General features: G+C 38.4%; 1 protein-coding gene across 4 annotated transcripts in view; it reads right to left on the reverse strand.

The window, feature by feature from the left end:
* WWC3 (WWC family member 3) overlaps positions 1-16,412 on the reverse strand; it is a 100,753-nt gene that overhangs the window by 38,097 nt on the left and 46,244 nt on the right. For all 4 annotated transcript variants that reach the window (XM_040533947.1, XM_040533940.1, XM_040533931.1 and 1 more), the window contains exons 4-8: positions 15,963-16,039; positions 14,054-14,133; positions 8,312-8,441; positions 2,441-2,590; positions 249-322 (exon numbers count right to left, since the gene is read on the reverse strand). In XM_040533947.1, coding sequence (XP_040389881.1) covers positions 249-322; positions 2,441-2,590; positions 8,312-8,441; positions 14,054-14,133; positions 15,963-16,039 — 511 coding nt within the window. The remainder of the gene's footprint in view (positions 1-248; positions 323-2,440; positions 2,591-8,311; positions 8,442-14,053; positions 14,134-15,962; positions 16,040-16,412) is intronic.

Consider the following 16,412-nt stretch of genomic DNA (forward strand, 5'->3'; position numbering starts at 1 on the left):
TCAGTTAAACTACTGCAATTTTGTGTTTATACAAGTGTAGTATAGGGCTGACGTTCAGTTTTTATCTGTGCAAACAAATATAATAAACTTATGATAAAGTCTCATGTTTACCTAAGCTTTTATTATCTCTGAACTACTCAACAGTAAGCATATTAATCTTCCTAAAGACATTTCAGCTAGGAGGTTGGTTCCAGTTCTACTTCGAAAATTTTGACAAGAGTAAAAACATCAAATTTGTCTTTAATTACCTTTTCTTGGCCTCTTCATATTGCCAGTTCAGTCTTACTTTGTCTACAAGCCTTGTTTTATCATCGAACCCAAACTGTTGCAGAGTTGAAGAGGAAGGATTGGGGAGGAAAGAGAGGGAGACATGAGATTTTTAAAACACTCAAAATAAAGGGATAAATTACTGTCCTACTGGCAACTAAAAATTGACAATGTTTTGAGTAATAGCAATCAATATTAATTTTATGCTTTTTAATATAAAACTGGTTTATTGCTAAAAACATGAAAGATAAATGAGCCCTTTCAATAAATTATGATACAGGAAATGAAAGGTTAGCAAACAGTATCACTAAGCTTTTCAACTTTTCAATCCTAAAATTATATAAAGAGTATGCTTTAAGTGAAATATTTTATTACTTAACATAGCTACTTTATGGATAGTTTAATAAGAAATAATTCAGACTACAGTCCCTGTACTGTGACGTGTTACCCAGCACTTAGATCATTAGTGTGATTTAAACACTATTACAAAAACATTACCTGATCCTTGAATCAGTCAGTCGTAGAAAACGCTTTTGTGTTACAACTCCTACTGTATACAGTCTAGTTTCTACAGCAACTTCTCTTCATCTTAGGGCATCAGTAGCTGCCCTCTCCAGAAGTCTGTGTACAGTCTAATAGCTAAAACCTGAGTCCCTACTTAAGTGCTTTGCTGCATATCTAGATTTCCTGCTAGATATCTGCTGCTTTTGCTCTCTTTATCATCACACATGTAAAAATCCACCTCTTCTTTACTCATGTTCCACTACTAATAATTCAGAAAAATAAGTAACATCATTATGTAATTTTATTTGCCTTACAAAAAAACACCGTACCTGACAAACACAATTTTCAGACTACACTTGGCTCATCTTCAATGACACTCTATGTGTATTGTGAATGGGAAAATGCTGCTATTTTCCTTTAGGTAATTCATTTTGGAATTAATCACATCCACCACTAGTCTGAAAAATGACATGCCAAAGGCACCATCTACCTAGCACACTTAAAGCAAGCCTAGTATTAAATCAGTTTTTAGATGCTTTAAGGAGTAATTTCTTAAAAACACAGATTTCCCCTTGTGTATAGGTTCTCTAGAGACATCCAACTTGGCAACACGTCATCAGTAAAAGAAGATAATAAAACAAAAACAGTGTGATAAAAGCCTGTAATTAAAAGTTACACAGTTGAATAAAAAATTCTAACTGAATGTGTAGTAACATCCAAACAATGGTACTACGAAACTACAAACAGGTTGTCTTCTTGCTCTGTTGTCAATCTCATCCACAGAAGCAAACGTCTTATTGCTTGAGAACAGCTAGGCTGCCATGGTGATAGGGCAGGCCAAAACTTTAGTATTTGGAATATACTTTTTCATTCACACAGAACTATTTCTGAAGACTGCTAATAAGATTCTCTCATATATCCTATATAAAGGCAACATATAGCCTTGCATAATTCATGAGTACGTATATAACACGTATATAGAGATTATACAAATATATATAATATATATAAAGGAATACTAAGTATGATGAAGTAGATCAGAATTTTTTAGTTTAAGAAAAATACTTCAGGGCTCAAACAAATGCTTCCCTTGTCTTGGAAAAACAAAAGAAAGAGGCCTACCCTATGTCTTTGATACCTATGAACAATGACAATCGTAATAAAAACAAGACTAAAAAGGAAGATAAATACCTCCATCTCTACTACCAGAAAACTAATACCTCACTCTATTGTGCAATCAGGTCTGTACTGCAACTTCAAGCTGGCTAAAGCATTTTCTTCCTTGCTGTGTCATTACAAATGTTGGTAAGGCCAAGAGCTAGTGACACGACCAGAAGGGGTCTGTGGTTGCCTCTGCGTGAGCTGTTACTCAGAGATGAGCCTGCAGTCACCAAAGAGCTCTGCCAGACTGGCTGTGTTCAGGACTTGACTGTACCTGTCGCCAGCCTATGCCCTATCCCGATGCTCGAGCAGCAGAATGACACAGCCCACCATTCACTTGCTCTGAAAATGACAAGCAAATGCAAATCCTTCGCCACCAATATTTCCTTGGATTTTTTGTTCTGCCACGGCGAGCACATCTTGGATTAAAGCAGGAAGTAACGAAGTATCACTACAGTACAAAAGCAGCTTATTTTCTAAAGCAAATGTCTCACGTAGGAATACATACCTCTCCAGTGATGTCAGTCTGAGAACAAGCATCACAGTGTTGTTGAGGTAAACAGGAATCGCTGAGCGAACTAGAATTGTGCTGGAGATCCTGCAAGGAGTCTGTGATACAACAGCTATTCCTGAATCCATCGGTTAGCTTGGCCAGGCTCTACAAGAGAGGAGATGAAACAAATAAACAAACAAAAGTAACTGATTTTGATAATTCTTTTATTGATTGAAAAAGAAAAATAGGTAGATTGCCTAGCAAGAACCATTTTACAGGAACTAAAATTTATCATACTGTCAGCTAATCTGAAGCACCTTTGCTTTGAAATAAATGCCTCCTTTTAAAAGATACACTTAGATCTTTTTTAAAAATCTGATGTTTACAATTTATTTTAGGTCTATGAAGGTTTTAACTTTTGCATGGCTTACAGTTCTTTGAATCTAGCAACTGTCAGCTTCCAGGTTCATTGATAGGAAAAACAAATGGGATTCACCTGCCCTTTTGCCATCTTCTGCCCAGGTTACATTCCTTAGCCACTACTGCCATCACATCCAACTTGATGAATACCTTGTATTGACTGTGTTTTTACGACAGCTGATTTCACCCCGGTGCTCCCTTACTCAAGGTTCACATAGTTAGAGATATTTTACACTCTGGGTTAAGCAAGCGACATCTCTGAAATGTCTAGACAATGACACAAATTGTGAGGGTAAAGCAGAGATCTCAAACAGTCTTTAAGGCAAAAGGGGAATAAGACAATCACACAAAATAACAAGAGCTTGTTTGGCTGTCAGAGCTTTGTTGACAGGCTCTTAGAATTCCTTTAATAAAAAGATATACTTATTAATGCCACTTATTTTCTGATTGTGCATTCTCTGTTTTTCAAAAGTTACCGATAATGTACTGTTAATGGCAAAACCACTATTCAGGCTGTCATTTATGACTAAGAACCTATACATTTTGCATCGAAAGAACAATAAAAAATGCATAAAAATAAATCTATTCTGCCCCTCCCCCCACTATAGGGGAAGGAAACAAACAAATTATATTAAAAATTCCTCAGAATTTTGAAAAACTGTATCTGTTCATAGATGATAAAGCTGTCTGATTGTAAAAATGCCCAGGAAAAAAAAAAAAAATCAAAACTGTTTAATCCATTGTCCAAACTACAGAATCAGAGACTAAGCAGAGGCACTGCAATGCAACACACTGGCCCTCTGGAATCCCAGTGTCTCTGACAACTGATGATCTGCAACGAGCCCCAGTTATGGTGCATATCCAATTACCAGGATGGTTCTCAGTCTTCAAAGAGCAGTTTAAAAAGGATACCCTGGATAACACAGCAACGTTTCCTTTTCCTACAACGAATCCAACTGACGGAGTCAGGAAGATTAGCCTGTGTAACAGCAACTGGCTGCTGCTCACAGGAGCTGCAAGACCACCTTGAAGACAAAGGCATCTGATTTGAGAGCCCAGGAAGCATCCTTAGGAATTGCATCACGCCTGAAACTAGACAGCAAAAGCAGCTTTTTCTGGTGGCTTCCATTCCCCATTCATATTCCATCCCTTCGTTCTCTTTATATACTAGTCCCTCCCTCATGCCTACCTCCACTAGAGAGGAAAAAGAGGGAAAATACCCATCCTGGTAGATGAAGAAGGAAGGGATGGGCTCCCTAGGCACAAGAGTGAGGGGACTACGCTCCTCCCTGATGACCCCTGAACTCACACGGTGCCTTCTTCCTACTGGGGAACAACAAGGAGAGCAGCAGGTACGTGATACGCATCAGGCAGCGTGTATCGCTCCTTCTTCAGTCTTGATCGACCAGTGCTACAGAGTCTGAGCAGGGCTGGGAGTTTGTGCTCAGCACTGGCTAGGACTGAGGGGAGTGCAGAGTGATACCAGACACGCTGGTGGTGGGACAAGGCTACAACTACTTGCCTCCAGAAGCTCAACTTGTCTTGGGCTCCCAAAAGAAGCCAATTCTTCTGCTACCTCCCAACTGAACTGTGCTACCTTAGCTTGAAGGACAAATAAAACAGTTTGTTCTCCATCCTGAGAAACCAAAATTCAGTTTTGAGCTCTGCTGCTGAGAAATCCCTAGCCAGTGTCCCTTTATCTCGGAAGACTTGCTGCAAGATGAACTGCTCTACAAAGCAGAAGGAAGAAAATCAGAGTGTCTGCCATTTTAAGACAACTGAAAATTGGCGTCCCATCCAACGTTCCTCTTCAAAACTCACTGGCAATCCCCCATTCCTGGCAACCTCCTGCTGTATAAGAGGATCAAGATGGATCCCTAACAGATTTATAAGATGGAAATAATCATTACAAATTGTAGCTACACAAACATCAAACGTCTAAGATATCCTTTTCCCAGTAAAGCAAAGCCAACCTCATGAACACTGGGGATTCAGAAAGCCTGAAGTTTCTCCCAAACAAAGCATGTCCCCTCCGGCACCTTTGGCTAACTTGCATTATGTTACAGACATATTTATCATGTTACCAGCACCACAGGTCCTGATTCCAGAACTTAAATCTAAGTTTTTGCCCACGTTTCAGCTACTTCATGCACTACTGCTGCGCTCCGATCCCCACCAGCCTCTCCCTGGCAGGTAGTGAAAGACTGCCTGGATGCTGGCCAGGTTTCCTATCTGGGCATTTGCTGAACCCTGGATACTACTCAAAAATGAAGCAGGTGGCAATCACCCTAACTTACATCTAACCTACATGCACAGGTGACTGTGCTCTAGGGTAAGCATAGAAGTCCTTTGAGTCCTTCTAGTTGGAAGAGAGCACACCCTCTAGCAATCATAACACAGAGAATTACAAACTGCATTAGCAGTCTTTTAGGATAGAAACAATTTACATCAACTGCTAGATCATCCCCAGCTATATGGGAGAACCTTTCTTTCACCCAGGGTTTAAGGATTGTTTATGGCAATCCTGGAGAAACTGCTAGACCAGCCTAGCATATGGATGTGGAGTTGCAGGCACACCGAAGCCTACCCAAAAAGAGAGAAATGGGCACTGTCATTTCATCATTGATCTCCTGCTACTTCATTTGGGAGCTCTCTGCCACAAAACTTCAGTGCAGTTCCTATCTAAACTGTTTAGCCTATTTAAATGGTAAAGAAGGAAAAAAAATAATTAAAAAAAAAAAAAAGCGAGCTCCAAGGCTTCCAAGGAGAGAATATTTTTAAAGGATATGCACATGCTAGAACAGAAACTAAAGCACAAAGGGTATTGGGGAGAGGGACAAGATACACACACACATATTTGGGAACTTAAGCACGTACCTTGCTTACTCCATCTTATATAAAAAGTTTGTCTACTTTTTTGGAGCTATGAGACTGCACATTTGACGTTATTTGTAACCACAGCACCCAGTTTAAATCTGACCACCTTCTCCTTCCCTTGTCAGCCTTCTCTCCCACACAACTCAATCCAATTATCATATTTCTATGACAGCTACAATTTTCCAAGCACCTACACAAGACTGAGTCACTTCTGCTATGTTTAGTTCTGTTGCTTACACTGGCCAGATTTAAATTAAGAAGTAGTATGAAATTTTCTATTTCCTTTCTCTGAAATAAATTCCCATCTGTTTACACAATACTTCCAAATCCTCTATAAACAGCTTTCAAAACAGAAAGTTTTCCGTAGGAAAGCTTGTCTTAACCAACAATAGCTTTTAAAGGTAGCACTTTTAAGGACAAATCAATTTAAATATCTATAGGGCAAAGAAAAGAACAAATTCTCAACTCATTACAAAGATATTTAAAACAGACTTTCACTTGTTTAACTACGCTAAACAAATCCATAATAATTATCTTCAAATAATAATAAATAAAAAGGCAAAGCACCATGAAATTTGGTAACAACAAAACATCAATGAAATAACATTTTTTTATTTTGTCAAGACTAAGAAAAAATATCAGGTAGAAAGCTGGGGATTCTAGGCAGCGCATAATAAGTTGGTAGACATAGACAACTTTGACAACTGTTGATCTTGTAGACTGACATTTGATGCCTTGTTACAATTGCAATAGAACATGCAGAACTGGTAGGGGTGTGTGAAAGTTATTTTATAGACTCTCCTGGACTACTTGCCTATTACTGTCTGCTATCACAACAGATTGGCGTTTGCTGTGATAAAAAAAATGGTATCTCCTACACTACTAGTTCCTATATGTCACATAGGCTCACGAATAAAGATCACAACACTCTTCTTTTTTGGTTATGTCTTGTGTGACCTCTACATTTTGGTGTTGCCGCATTGCCCAGTCTATGACGCTAAGCTTGATCCTACGACCTCCACCTCTTCCAATACTATAGTTGAAGACACTGCAACAGCACTTAAAGTTTGTCTAAAAGCTATGATTTTCAAGGCATCTCAATGTTTACTGCTGGATATAGTGCCACTGAGGACTGAAAATCTATGGGGAAAAAGAAAAAAACAACAGTATTGGGAGAGCCAAAACAAGGCCAGTAGTTAAGTAGCTCCAGGATCTCACACAGAAGTCTTTAAATTACCAGTTAATTTCTTAAAATGTGCGTCACAGCATCCATGAAGAACTGCCTTTCTAATCATTTCTTGCTAGCTAGGCACGTGAAAGACTTGAGAATCACTTTAAAACCTGGCCAACACAAAATACCAAATATGTTCAAAGCTGCCAAGGCAGAAACTTAAGCGACTTAAGCGTTCTGTCTACTTGAACAAGGATTTGTGGTCCATCAGCTGACCTTTGGGTAATGCTTTGGAGACTGAATAATTGTATAACTATGGAAATTCATTATATGCAGATTACAAGCTACCTACAGAATTTAACAACAGAAAATTACCAGCAAAACACTACTGCAGAGAAATATGAAAAAAAAAAACACCTTGAATAGAAATAATAATTTAGTGCAGTCCCAAAGACTTAGGTAATGAAAATGTATTTTTTCCATAAAGCAGTTTCAAGATTAGGTGAATAGAATGGTTCTTGCCATCCTTCTGTATCCAGAGCATATTTCAACAAGTATACACCAAAGTTCCAGCAGTAGCAAAGGATCATGTCTCTTAAGTCAAGCTCCTGTCACATACATAACGCAGACACAGCAGGTGAGAACTCAGAGCAGGATGCAGAATCCATTCAAAAGCTGGATCACTACCTGGGCATGCATCTCCCGTTAATCCTTATGCTTGGATTTTAAAAAATTATTTAGAGCTTGCAGGATGGTGTATGTATACATTATATTTGATCACATGCTTTGAGGATTTTGTGAGGACACTCGAAATTAATCTGTGTCTTGATGTCCTACTTGTATAGGAGGAGCGATTGGGGCAAAAAAGGGAGAACTGCCAAACTGTAGTATAGTAACACAGATCCAATTTTGTAAGATGCTTATGAAAGGAAAAACATGATAAAAGAGCTGATAAACATTTTAGCACATGAATTTGCAGTCTTCGTTCATTATGCAGAACACAAAGGGACATTAAACAAAATGAAAAAACAATACAGTTAAACATATTTTGTTTGGTTGTGCTTGTTTGTTTGTTTTTTTAAATGCAGGATAACTATTCCATAGGAGTGTTTGATATAGTTAGCAGCAATGGGAAGCTATATTAAATAAAAACATCGATCCAAATGTAAGGACAGTACTTTATCTAAGACGAAAAATGTGGAATTGTCACATGAAGTCTCATGTTCACAGTATAGACAACAACTACTTCTTATGAAATGTCTGCTATAGGCAATTATCAAACAGAAAAATCGGATTATCCCCCTCCCCCTTGCTTATTTAAACCTGGTAACCCCAATGCAATCAGAAACAAGAAAATGAAGAAAGGTTGTACATTTTAGCAGCTATTTGTTCAGTAGAATATCTATATATATATTTACCTGCATAAGGTCCTGCCTCTCTTTTTCACCTGTGCATATAGCTTTCTTTATGGTTCGAAGCTCGCTCATTATAGCCTGTGCTTCATCCAGTCTATAATTTGTATGAGCACTTGACATCTTCCGATCAATCCTGTTGAAAAGATAAAGACAGGTTCAGGAATTTTCACATAGTTAGAGAGACCATAGATGTTTTAAGACTTCTTGTTTATTCATGTACCATTTGATTTCCAGGAATAAAATGACACTCTACAGGGAATCAGAACACCGTGCTAGTTCAGCATCCAGTACATTCTAAAGGTAAAACAATGCAACTGTCTACTCCTGTTCTGCAGAACTAACAAATTCCCCATCTTTAATGTCCCCTACTAGAGTTTACTTACAAAAGCAATGCCTGTGGGTTACTTTATGCAACAAAAGTAAAATCAATCTAAAATTAACCTATACAAGACATAACTTATAACCTATATAAGACATTAGCAGCCTAGCCATCACATTTCTGATGCATCACTACACATTGCAACATCTCTTCCAGGACATTGTCTGACCTTGTTTTAGAAGTTTCTAATGAAGACATTCTGTTTGTTGGTTACTGTTTTTTGGTGGGATTTTTTTGGTGTTTTTCAAAGAAATTTTAAATTCTGAAAACTGTATTGTAAATACTTTCCCACCATCACTTGCATCTTTGAGTATCTTTCCTAGACAACATCATCTTCCTGCACTGGGGTACAGGAAGGTACACAGGGACCATCACAGAAGATTTCAAATGCAATGTGAACTACCCATAGTTTTTCCTTCGGATTCCGTAGAACACCAAAATGATACCACAAGTGCAAGTGCCTTCATAACTTAAACTATACAAAAATTTTGTTACTCTCCTCGCTCAGTATGTTCTGACAGGGAAATAAAAATCACTAAAACTCTACTCACAGCCACTTGTGTTAAAATTAAAATACTAAAATTATAATAAAAAAACCAAAAGGCTCGAACGAAACTCCTGTGGTTTTATTGTGCAGCTTACAACTTTCAGGAGGAAGTGCAGATTGGGTTTCTACAGTTTGGGTTTGTTTGTTTTCTTCTGACAACTCCTGATTTTGTCAAAATGCAAAGTAAGTCTGAACCTCAGCTTTCCGCTTAAGCACAATTCTCCTCATGTTGCATACAAAAGTATGTAAGCATTTATGATTTGTTCCAAAAACCAGAAAGAATTTAAAGTTTGGATTAAAGCTTTGTTTTATTTTGTTTTTCAGATGGTTACTTGACTCTTCACTCATTTCCAGTTAAAATCCTGAAAAGATTAGATAAAACAACCAATCCAATTCACTAAAAGTTTCATGAAAATGATAATGTGGTTTTATCTGACGGTTAGATTAATTTTAAGAACATAGATTCCACCCAAATATTAGACCAGAAAATGCCTCCTACACAACCGTTCATTATACTGTTTGCCAGGTACAAGGTGGTATTACAGGAAAAGGAAATTATTTAATTTCAACCAGATTTTTGTCCAGCTAGCCACAAATTCATGTTCCTGGACGTCACTTTGGAGCCCAACTTATGAACTGGTATTTGTTTAAGTAAAGAATCAGAAAATATTCTACTGCCAGAAATATCTGAGCTTAAATCAGTATTGCTGTCAATCCAAACTGGCTTAAGTATCTTACGAAACTACTGCTTATTCATTGTCTGTTAGTTTTTAATTCCTTTCCTAAATCTCTAGTTTTGAAAGCCACCAAGTTGACAGGAATCTTCCATTTATTAATGGAAAACAGCATGATGCAAAAACAGATAGGCCCTTTATATGAACAGGAAGAACATTCAAGTAATACTCAACCCATGACTGAAATATACATTTTCTGAGGAAGATGTTTCCAGGATATGTAGGCTATTAACACACTCGCAATAGCTTTGGTCCTACATGGCAGTCTCTGCATTCCTCTATTTTCTACCACATCTTTCAAATACTTAAGACTGCCCCCCAAAGCATAGGTCTGTAGTTAAAACTTAATTTTAAAGCTTTTGTCAGGTCTCATATCCTTTAAACTAGTCTGTAGCTATAAACTGTTTAGTCAGCCCTAATTCCCCAACTCTCCTCACTCCTCTGAGCGTTCCCTCTGCTCTCACAGCCAACTGGCCGGGTTTTCATTTCCTTTGCTGCTAAACGCCTTCTTCCTCCAAAATTCCTGCCAACACGCAACAGGGTCACTAAAATCACAGGAGAGAAGGAGCTGCTCCTCATTCCCAGTCCCCGCCAGGTCAGGTGAAGGGATTCGTTCCAGGTAAGGCTCATTTTTAACCCCCTAGCCCTGGGCTTCGACAGGACCGGCTGTGCCTCAGGGCAAAGACACCCCTGAGGACCAAGGAGCAGGGAAGGCTGTCATGCAGGGTGGGGTCTCATCAGGCTTGAAATGCTGAACTCCAGAAAGCCTGCAGTGGGCAAAGGCAGACCGTAACGTTCAAAGGCTTATGACAACACTGCCAAATTTGGATGAAACTGGTGAAGATATAGACCTAACAAAATGCTGCACACTACAAAATTTGAAATTCTGACTGTATTGGAGCTGCAGAGCTATTAAAAACCCGCAATCCCCTCTCACCCCCACAAAATTCATTTTTTCCTCTATTTTTTTTTATTTATTTTTTTTTTTTTAACTTCTCAGAGATGGCTAGGCCATTTTACCAAAATTAAAAAGAAAAGATGACAATCTAGTCCAAGGCAGATACTGTACACGGAAAATTTCAATGCAAAAGATTTGCATTTAACCAAGGGCATCAGAATCTGAGAGCACCACAAAGTAGTGGAAACACTGAGCACCCTAACCACCCCCACCGAAACATGGGTCTCTTCTCCAAGGGCTGGGCCCAGCAGCAGCCAAACACGGAACCGTGCAGGTCCTGGTACCTGCTCCCACGCTATTCTGTCCAGAGGTTCAAAGCAAGCGTTCGGCCAGATGTAAACCCTAAAGTGTGACAACTCCCAATATTGTTCTTGGCATGTACTTAAAATAAAACGAAGAACATGGCTTTTAAAACAGCTGAACAGGATGCATGCCAGTCTCAGTTTGGCAGTTACTTGAAGATTTGACCTAGCACAAGAAGGAACAAAAATTAGGCAGACCAAAAATTTAGAAAAGGTAACAAAAGAGGGAAATGCCTGAAATGCAAGAATCTTAAAAAAAAATCTTTTAACTTAGAGAAGGAACAGCGAATTGCTTTTCAGACAATGCACTTGTTTTGTGGATATGCAAGCAGCAAAACACTTCAGCTTCAGTACTTGACTGGAGTGACTCTTTTCCTCAGACAAGTAAGAGAGCTGGGGGAGTGAAGGCCCAGGGACAACCCAGAGCACAGTCAGATTTTTGGCATGGACCAACCACCGACACAGTCTGCCTCTCCGCTGCCTACGCAAGGAGGCCAGAAGAGCTTCTCTCTTCAGTTGTTAGACAGCATGAGTACTCTCCAAATTGGCTCACTTCCTAGTAGAAGCAAAATATTCAAAAGAAAGCACGTACCTTACCAGAAAGGCAACTGATAAATTACTTTAAAAAAAAGTCCAGAAATCACTGCAGAGAGCAGAATTCAGCAGGGCACAAACACCAAGAGAAAGTCACAGCAATACGGGCTAACACCTGGCCAAATGCTATCATCAGCTGCAGCAAACGATGACTGCCACCCTGTACACCCACAGAGAGTGACTGCAGCAATAAGTAGCGCTGAAGCACTGAGTTGTCATGCCTGAACATTTAAACCAGCTGATTAGAGTTACCACTGACCCATCAGATGCACAGAGCTCACTTTAAAACAATTCCTCTCTTGAGAGTCTCTCCTGTACCCCCATCCTGGAATACAGGCAACTTAGCTTGGGCTAAAATCGAAGGAACATTTACATTCATAATCATTTGCAGACTTTACTTTTCAAAAAGTTGCACTACTTTGCTGGACAATCTTAAATTAATTATATTTATTAAAACAATCTTCAATTTCAATTGGCCTTCAAATACTTTCATCTCCCTCATCAAGTGGTTTGTCCTTTTATAAAAAGCTGAACCTACGCCCTTAAAACAACCCAGTAACCACGTGGAGGAAAATAAAGTAGAACAGGCAAGGCAATTCTTACTGAAATAAAGAAAATACGATTAAGAATCTTAAGATGATTTTTTTTGTTCTGTTACTGCTTAATTATGCTACTATCCTGAAACATTGACCATACTTAGAATATTTGCTGTTTTGATATACAGAAGGCTTTGCTTTACAAATTTGCAGTTAATATCATATACTAACAACTCCCCTGCAACTAAGTGTAAGTGTTTTTTGTAGTCACTATATTTATGCCAGCGAATGATTATATTATATCTGCCAATGAAAGATTTTGGTCAAACGTTTTTTTCTCTGAAGCTTTTAAAATGCATTATAAAACAAAAGAACCTTGTAAGATTAGAAAACATGAAATGCATAGGCTATTCCCTGTCCTTTAAATTTAAAATCTGAGCACCTCCCTTTATATATAGTTTTATTAACAAAATACCATGTTTAGTTAATTCAGTCTAAGCTGGAAAATCAGGAACCTAATTGCTCCAGGATCTCTGGAGCTTTGCCAGGATTCCTGAAGCGAAAGTGCGTGCCCATGCTTTGTAGCACCAACACAGTAAATCCACAGCTTCAAACTATTTCCACAGATAGTGTACTTCTGCTGCAAAATGCATTAGACATGCAATGGTTCCAACATTTTCAAGAAGCGGCTGCATTAGGCAGCTCGTTCACATGCATGCTGAAACGGCAGAAATGGCCAAGATTTCTAAATATACGGCCAAACGTCCAAAGCAAACCCAAGAGTTGTTCAACATACAGCCTAGCCTCTGAGCTTGTTGAACAGATCTGGAAGTCACAGCAATGTGTGTTTACCTGCCATCTTTTCCATGGCCTGGCAACCTCTCTCCCTATCACACTGGGCTTCCCGCGTTATGTGCTACGTGTGTAGGTGACTAAGCAGCGCACAGATGGAAGTCACTCGGTTCCCATCTGATGGCCTGCAGGAAGAGTGGCAGGGAGAGGGTTACCACAACAGTTCGCAACCTTTGCCACCGGTAAGTGTGAGGGAAACAGAGCGCAGGCTGTCTGATGGTCCCGGGAGCAGTGGCAAACTGCCCTGAGCTACCTTTCCTGCAAGGGAGGAGACAAGGGGTCACATCTACATGCAGTCATTCTGCACACATGCAACAAAACCCCGGGTCTCACAGAGCATCAGATCTACTGCACATGCACACACCAGCATGCAGAACTGGAAGGTCTGACTATCAATGTAAAAGGAAGAAGAGTCATTCAGCCTTCCTCCCAGGAGAAATACGTTGCCCAGACAGAAAGCCTAGCTACTGCTCGCAGAAAGACTACTCCTCTGCACGGTGTTTCTCACTGTGCTCTGGACAGAGGTATCTTTGGATATGTCCAGAGAACATTTTATAAATCTGATTCCACCTGAACAAAATTTTCCAGCAGAGCTATAAGACAGTGCCTATAAAATTGTTTTGCATGTGGATCTATAAAATCACCTTTCAAACTAGTTTTGTCCAATCCTTCTTCCATCATTTCACACTGTTCTCAACCTGCAGCACTATCATAGCAGAAACTCTGAAGCAAAGCAATTAGAAGGTTTCAAATATTTTTTTGGCAATAGTTTTCTAAGCAAGTCATTCCAAGATGAATAAAGGAAAGGAAAAAATACCATCCTCCCACAAAACCTTAACTTACTCTTGCAGAGTTTCCACTCCTTTTTCCTTATATTGCAGCTCCTGCTTCATCTGTGCCAATTCTCGTTTTAGCCTAGAAAGCTGAATATATCAAAATAATTTAAAGTAACAGTATGTAACAGAAACTTACATTATAAAAAATAACTGTGTCCAATACAAAATTTTAAGTTTTCTTTTTTTTTTTTTTTTAAATGGGAGTGATAATCTAAGGGTTTTTATTGTTGCAGTTTTCTTTAAAATTTGCACAAAAGTAACAGACCTTCTGAAATATAATACAACCCAATCAAACTGTGGTCACAACGTTCAGAGCACCAATTTCCTCATCTGTTCTGATGGTCTTCTACCTCCAATAGATTATGCCAACAGCTAACAAGTTTCAGTCCTAATTTTTCTCCTTCCCTTGCAGCAAACAGATACCTCTTAGCAGTTTAGTCAAAAAAACAAAAAAAAAAAAAAAAAAAAAAAAAAAAAAAAAAAAACACCAAAACACATTCAATGTGTTGAATAAAATCACTGGCAGCAGAATTGGTCTCTCTTCCAGAAATGGCAGCCTGATTTCCTATGGTTATTTTCATATTGTCCTGCTTTCTGCCCCCTCCAGCTAGTGTGCATAAATGAAAAGTAAAAGAGAAGCACTGTCTCAAGAACCATCCACAAACACTTTACACTGCACATTTTATACTGTTTATTCTATTACCTGAAGCAATCATGAAAACAAATGCACGCATTCAGTGGAACAGATTGTCCTACGCACATGGGATATCATTTTATTTTAAGATGCAGAAACAGAGGGAAATAGTCATAAGTGAAGATCTTGTTTGTTTTCTTTAAATGTTATTTAAACAAATAAGACTTATTTTCTTGTTTAGAATATGCTGACATGTAGACTATATAAAACAAGCAAACACTAGTCAGCACGTAGTAAACATATACAGATAGAATAAATGCCTTTGAAGGGTGGTGAACGGGATTTATTTTCAGAGGCGCTCATGTGGAAAGTGGTCACTACAACAAAAATGGAACACTATACTGCAAAGATAAGTATTTTTTTTTTTTTTTTTTAAGCCATGTGCCTGGCACGCTAAATTCCATTTTACTGATTAATAGAGAGAAATGTACCATTCAGAAAACATGTTCTAAAGCTTAATGTTATAATTGCTTTTTTTTTTTTTTTTAAACAGTTGACTCCTGTATCAATTTGCTTTAAACAGTCACACAGAGTTCAACTGTTTGCAGCATGGGAGAAATTTGAGAAGTCAACTATGCTTTCTTCAGACAAGACAGTACCAAAAGTATGGTTCTAGTCATTTTTATTCATTTTATTAAAAATAAAACATTTTAATCACAGAACCACCTATCACTACAAAAAGGTTTGCACTTCCTCCCCACCCCATCCCCAAAGAGCTCTGGTCAAAAATTAGCTAAAACATTTCTATTTGGCCAGCATGTCTACTGAATTGTTAACAGACTTCCAAACAAATAGCTAAATCATCTTCAATGACATCCATGGAACCCCACTGAAAATGGGTAAATGGGAAAATATGAAGACAGCGGGTTTGAACTGCACTCAATCAAGGAAGAATTTGGCTGCAGAGCATTTACTACTTGCAGCAGTTTGCACAGAGAAAGTAATTTCTGAAAGCCTGGCTGAGTTTGTCTCTGACATCCATGACAAAATCTTGATGCCTGTAACATGGAAAAAGCACTACTTTACAAGTCACTGAAATGCAATAAATACAGACTTATTTTAATGGAACAATAAGTCAGAGTAGAAAAGCATTTTTTATACTTTTTTCCAAAAACGGATGCAACATCCAGTGTAAATGTTAAGCGAAAGCAAAAGCAGGTAGTCCCCCCTCCCTTCCCCATGCCTAATTCATATTTTTACAAAATTAAAAAAGGTTACTCACTCTGTCACGACGGCTGGCTATTTCTGCTTTAATCTGATACGGGTCATACTTGGTATTAGTTGAAAATCCAGAGAATGCTAAACAGATGGAAAACAGCATTTTATATATTTTTTCTTAACGTATTTGTTAAGATGTAGCAGTGTTTACTAGACCACTGCATTCATTCCTTGCACTACAAGTCACTAGTTTTTAAAATAAACCTCTCTGCTAAAGTGCAACGGAAGAATTATCTTTGGCCTGCCTGATTTTTTTGTCCTGAACAGAAAATAAATAAATAGTTTATAGCAGCATTGTAAGTTGCTTAAAAGCCAGTAACTTCCATTAAAAGATGGTAGCGTTTACCGATGCAAACGATTTGTGTAACATTAACAATTGTTAATTGTTTTCTTGGTACATTGTCACACCATTACGATAGGGACTAAAGTCACAAAACTACTGTCAGAACAAAAT

This window comes from Cygnus olor, chromosome 1 (genome assembly GCF_009769625.2).
Source record: "Cygnus olor isolate bCygOlo1 chromosome 1, bCygOlo1.pri.v2, whole genome shotgun sequence".
In the NCBI taxonomy this organism is placed as follows: domain Eukaryota; kingdom Metazoa; phylum Chordata; class Aves; order Anseriformes; family Anatidae; genus Cygnus; species Cygnus olor.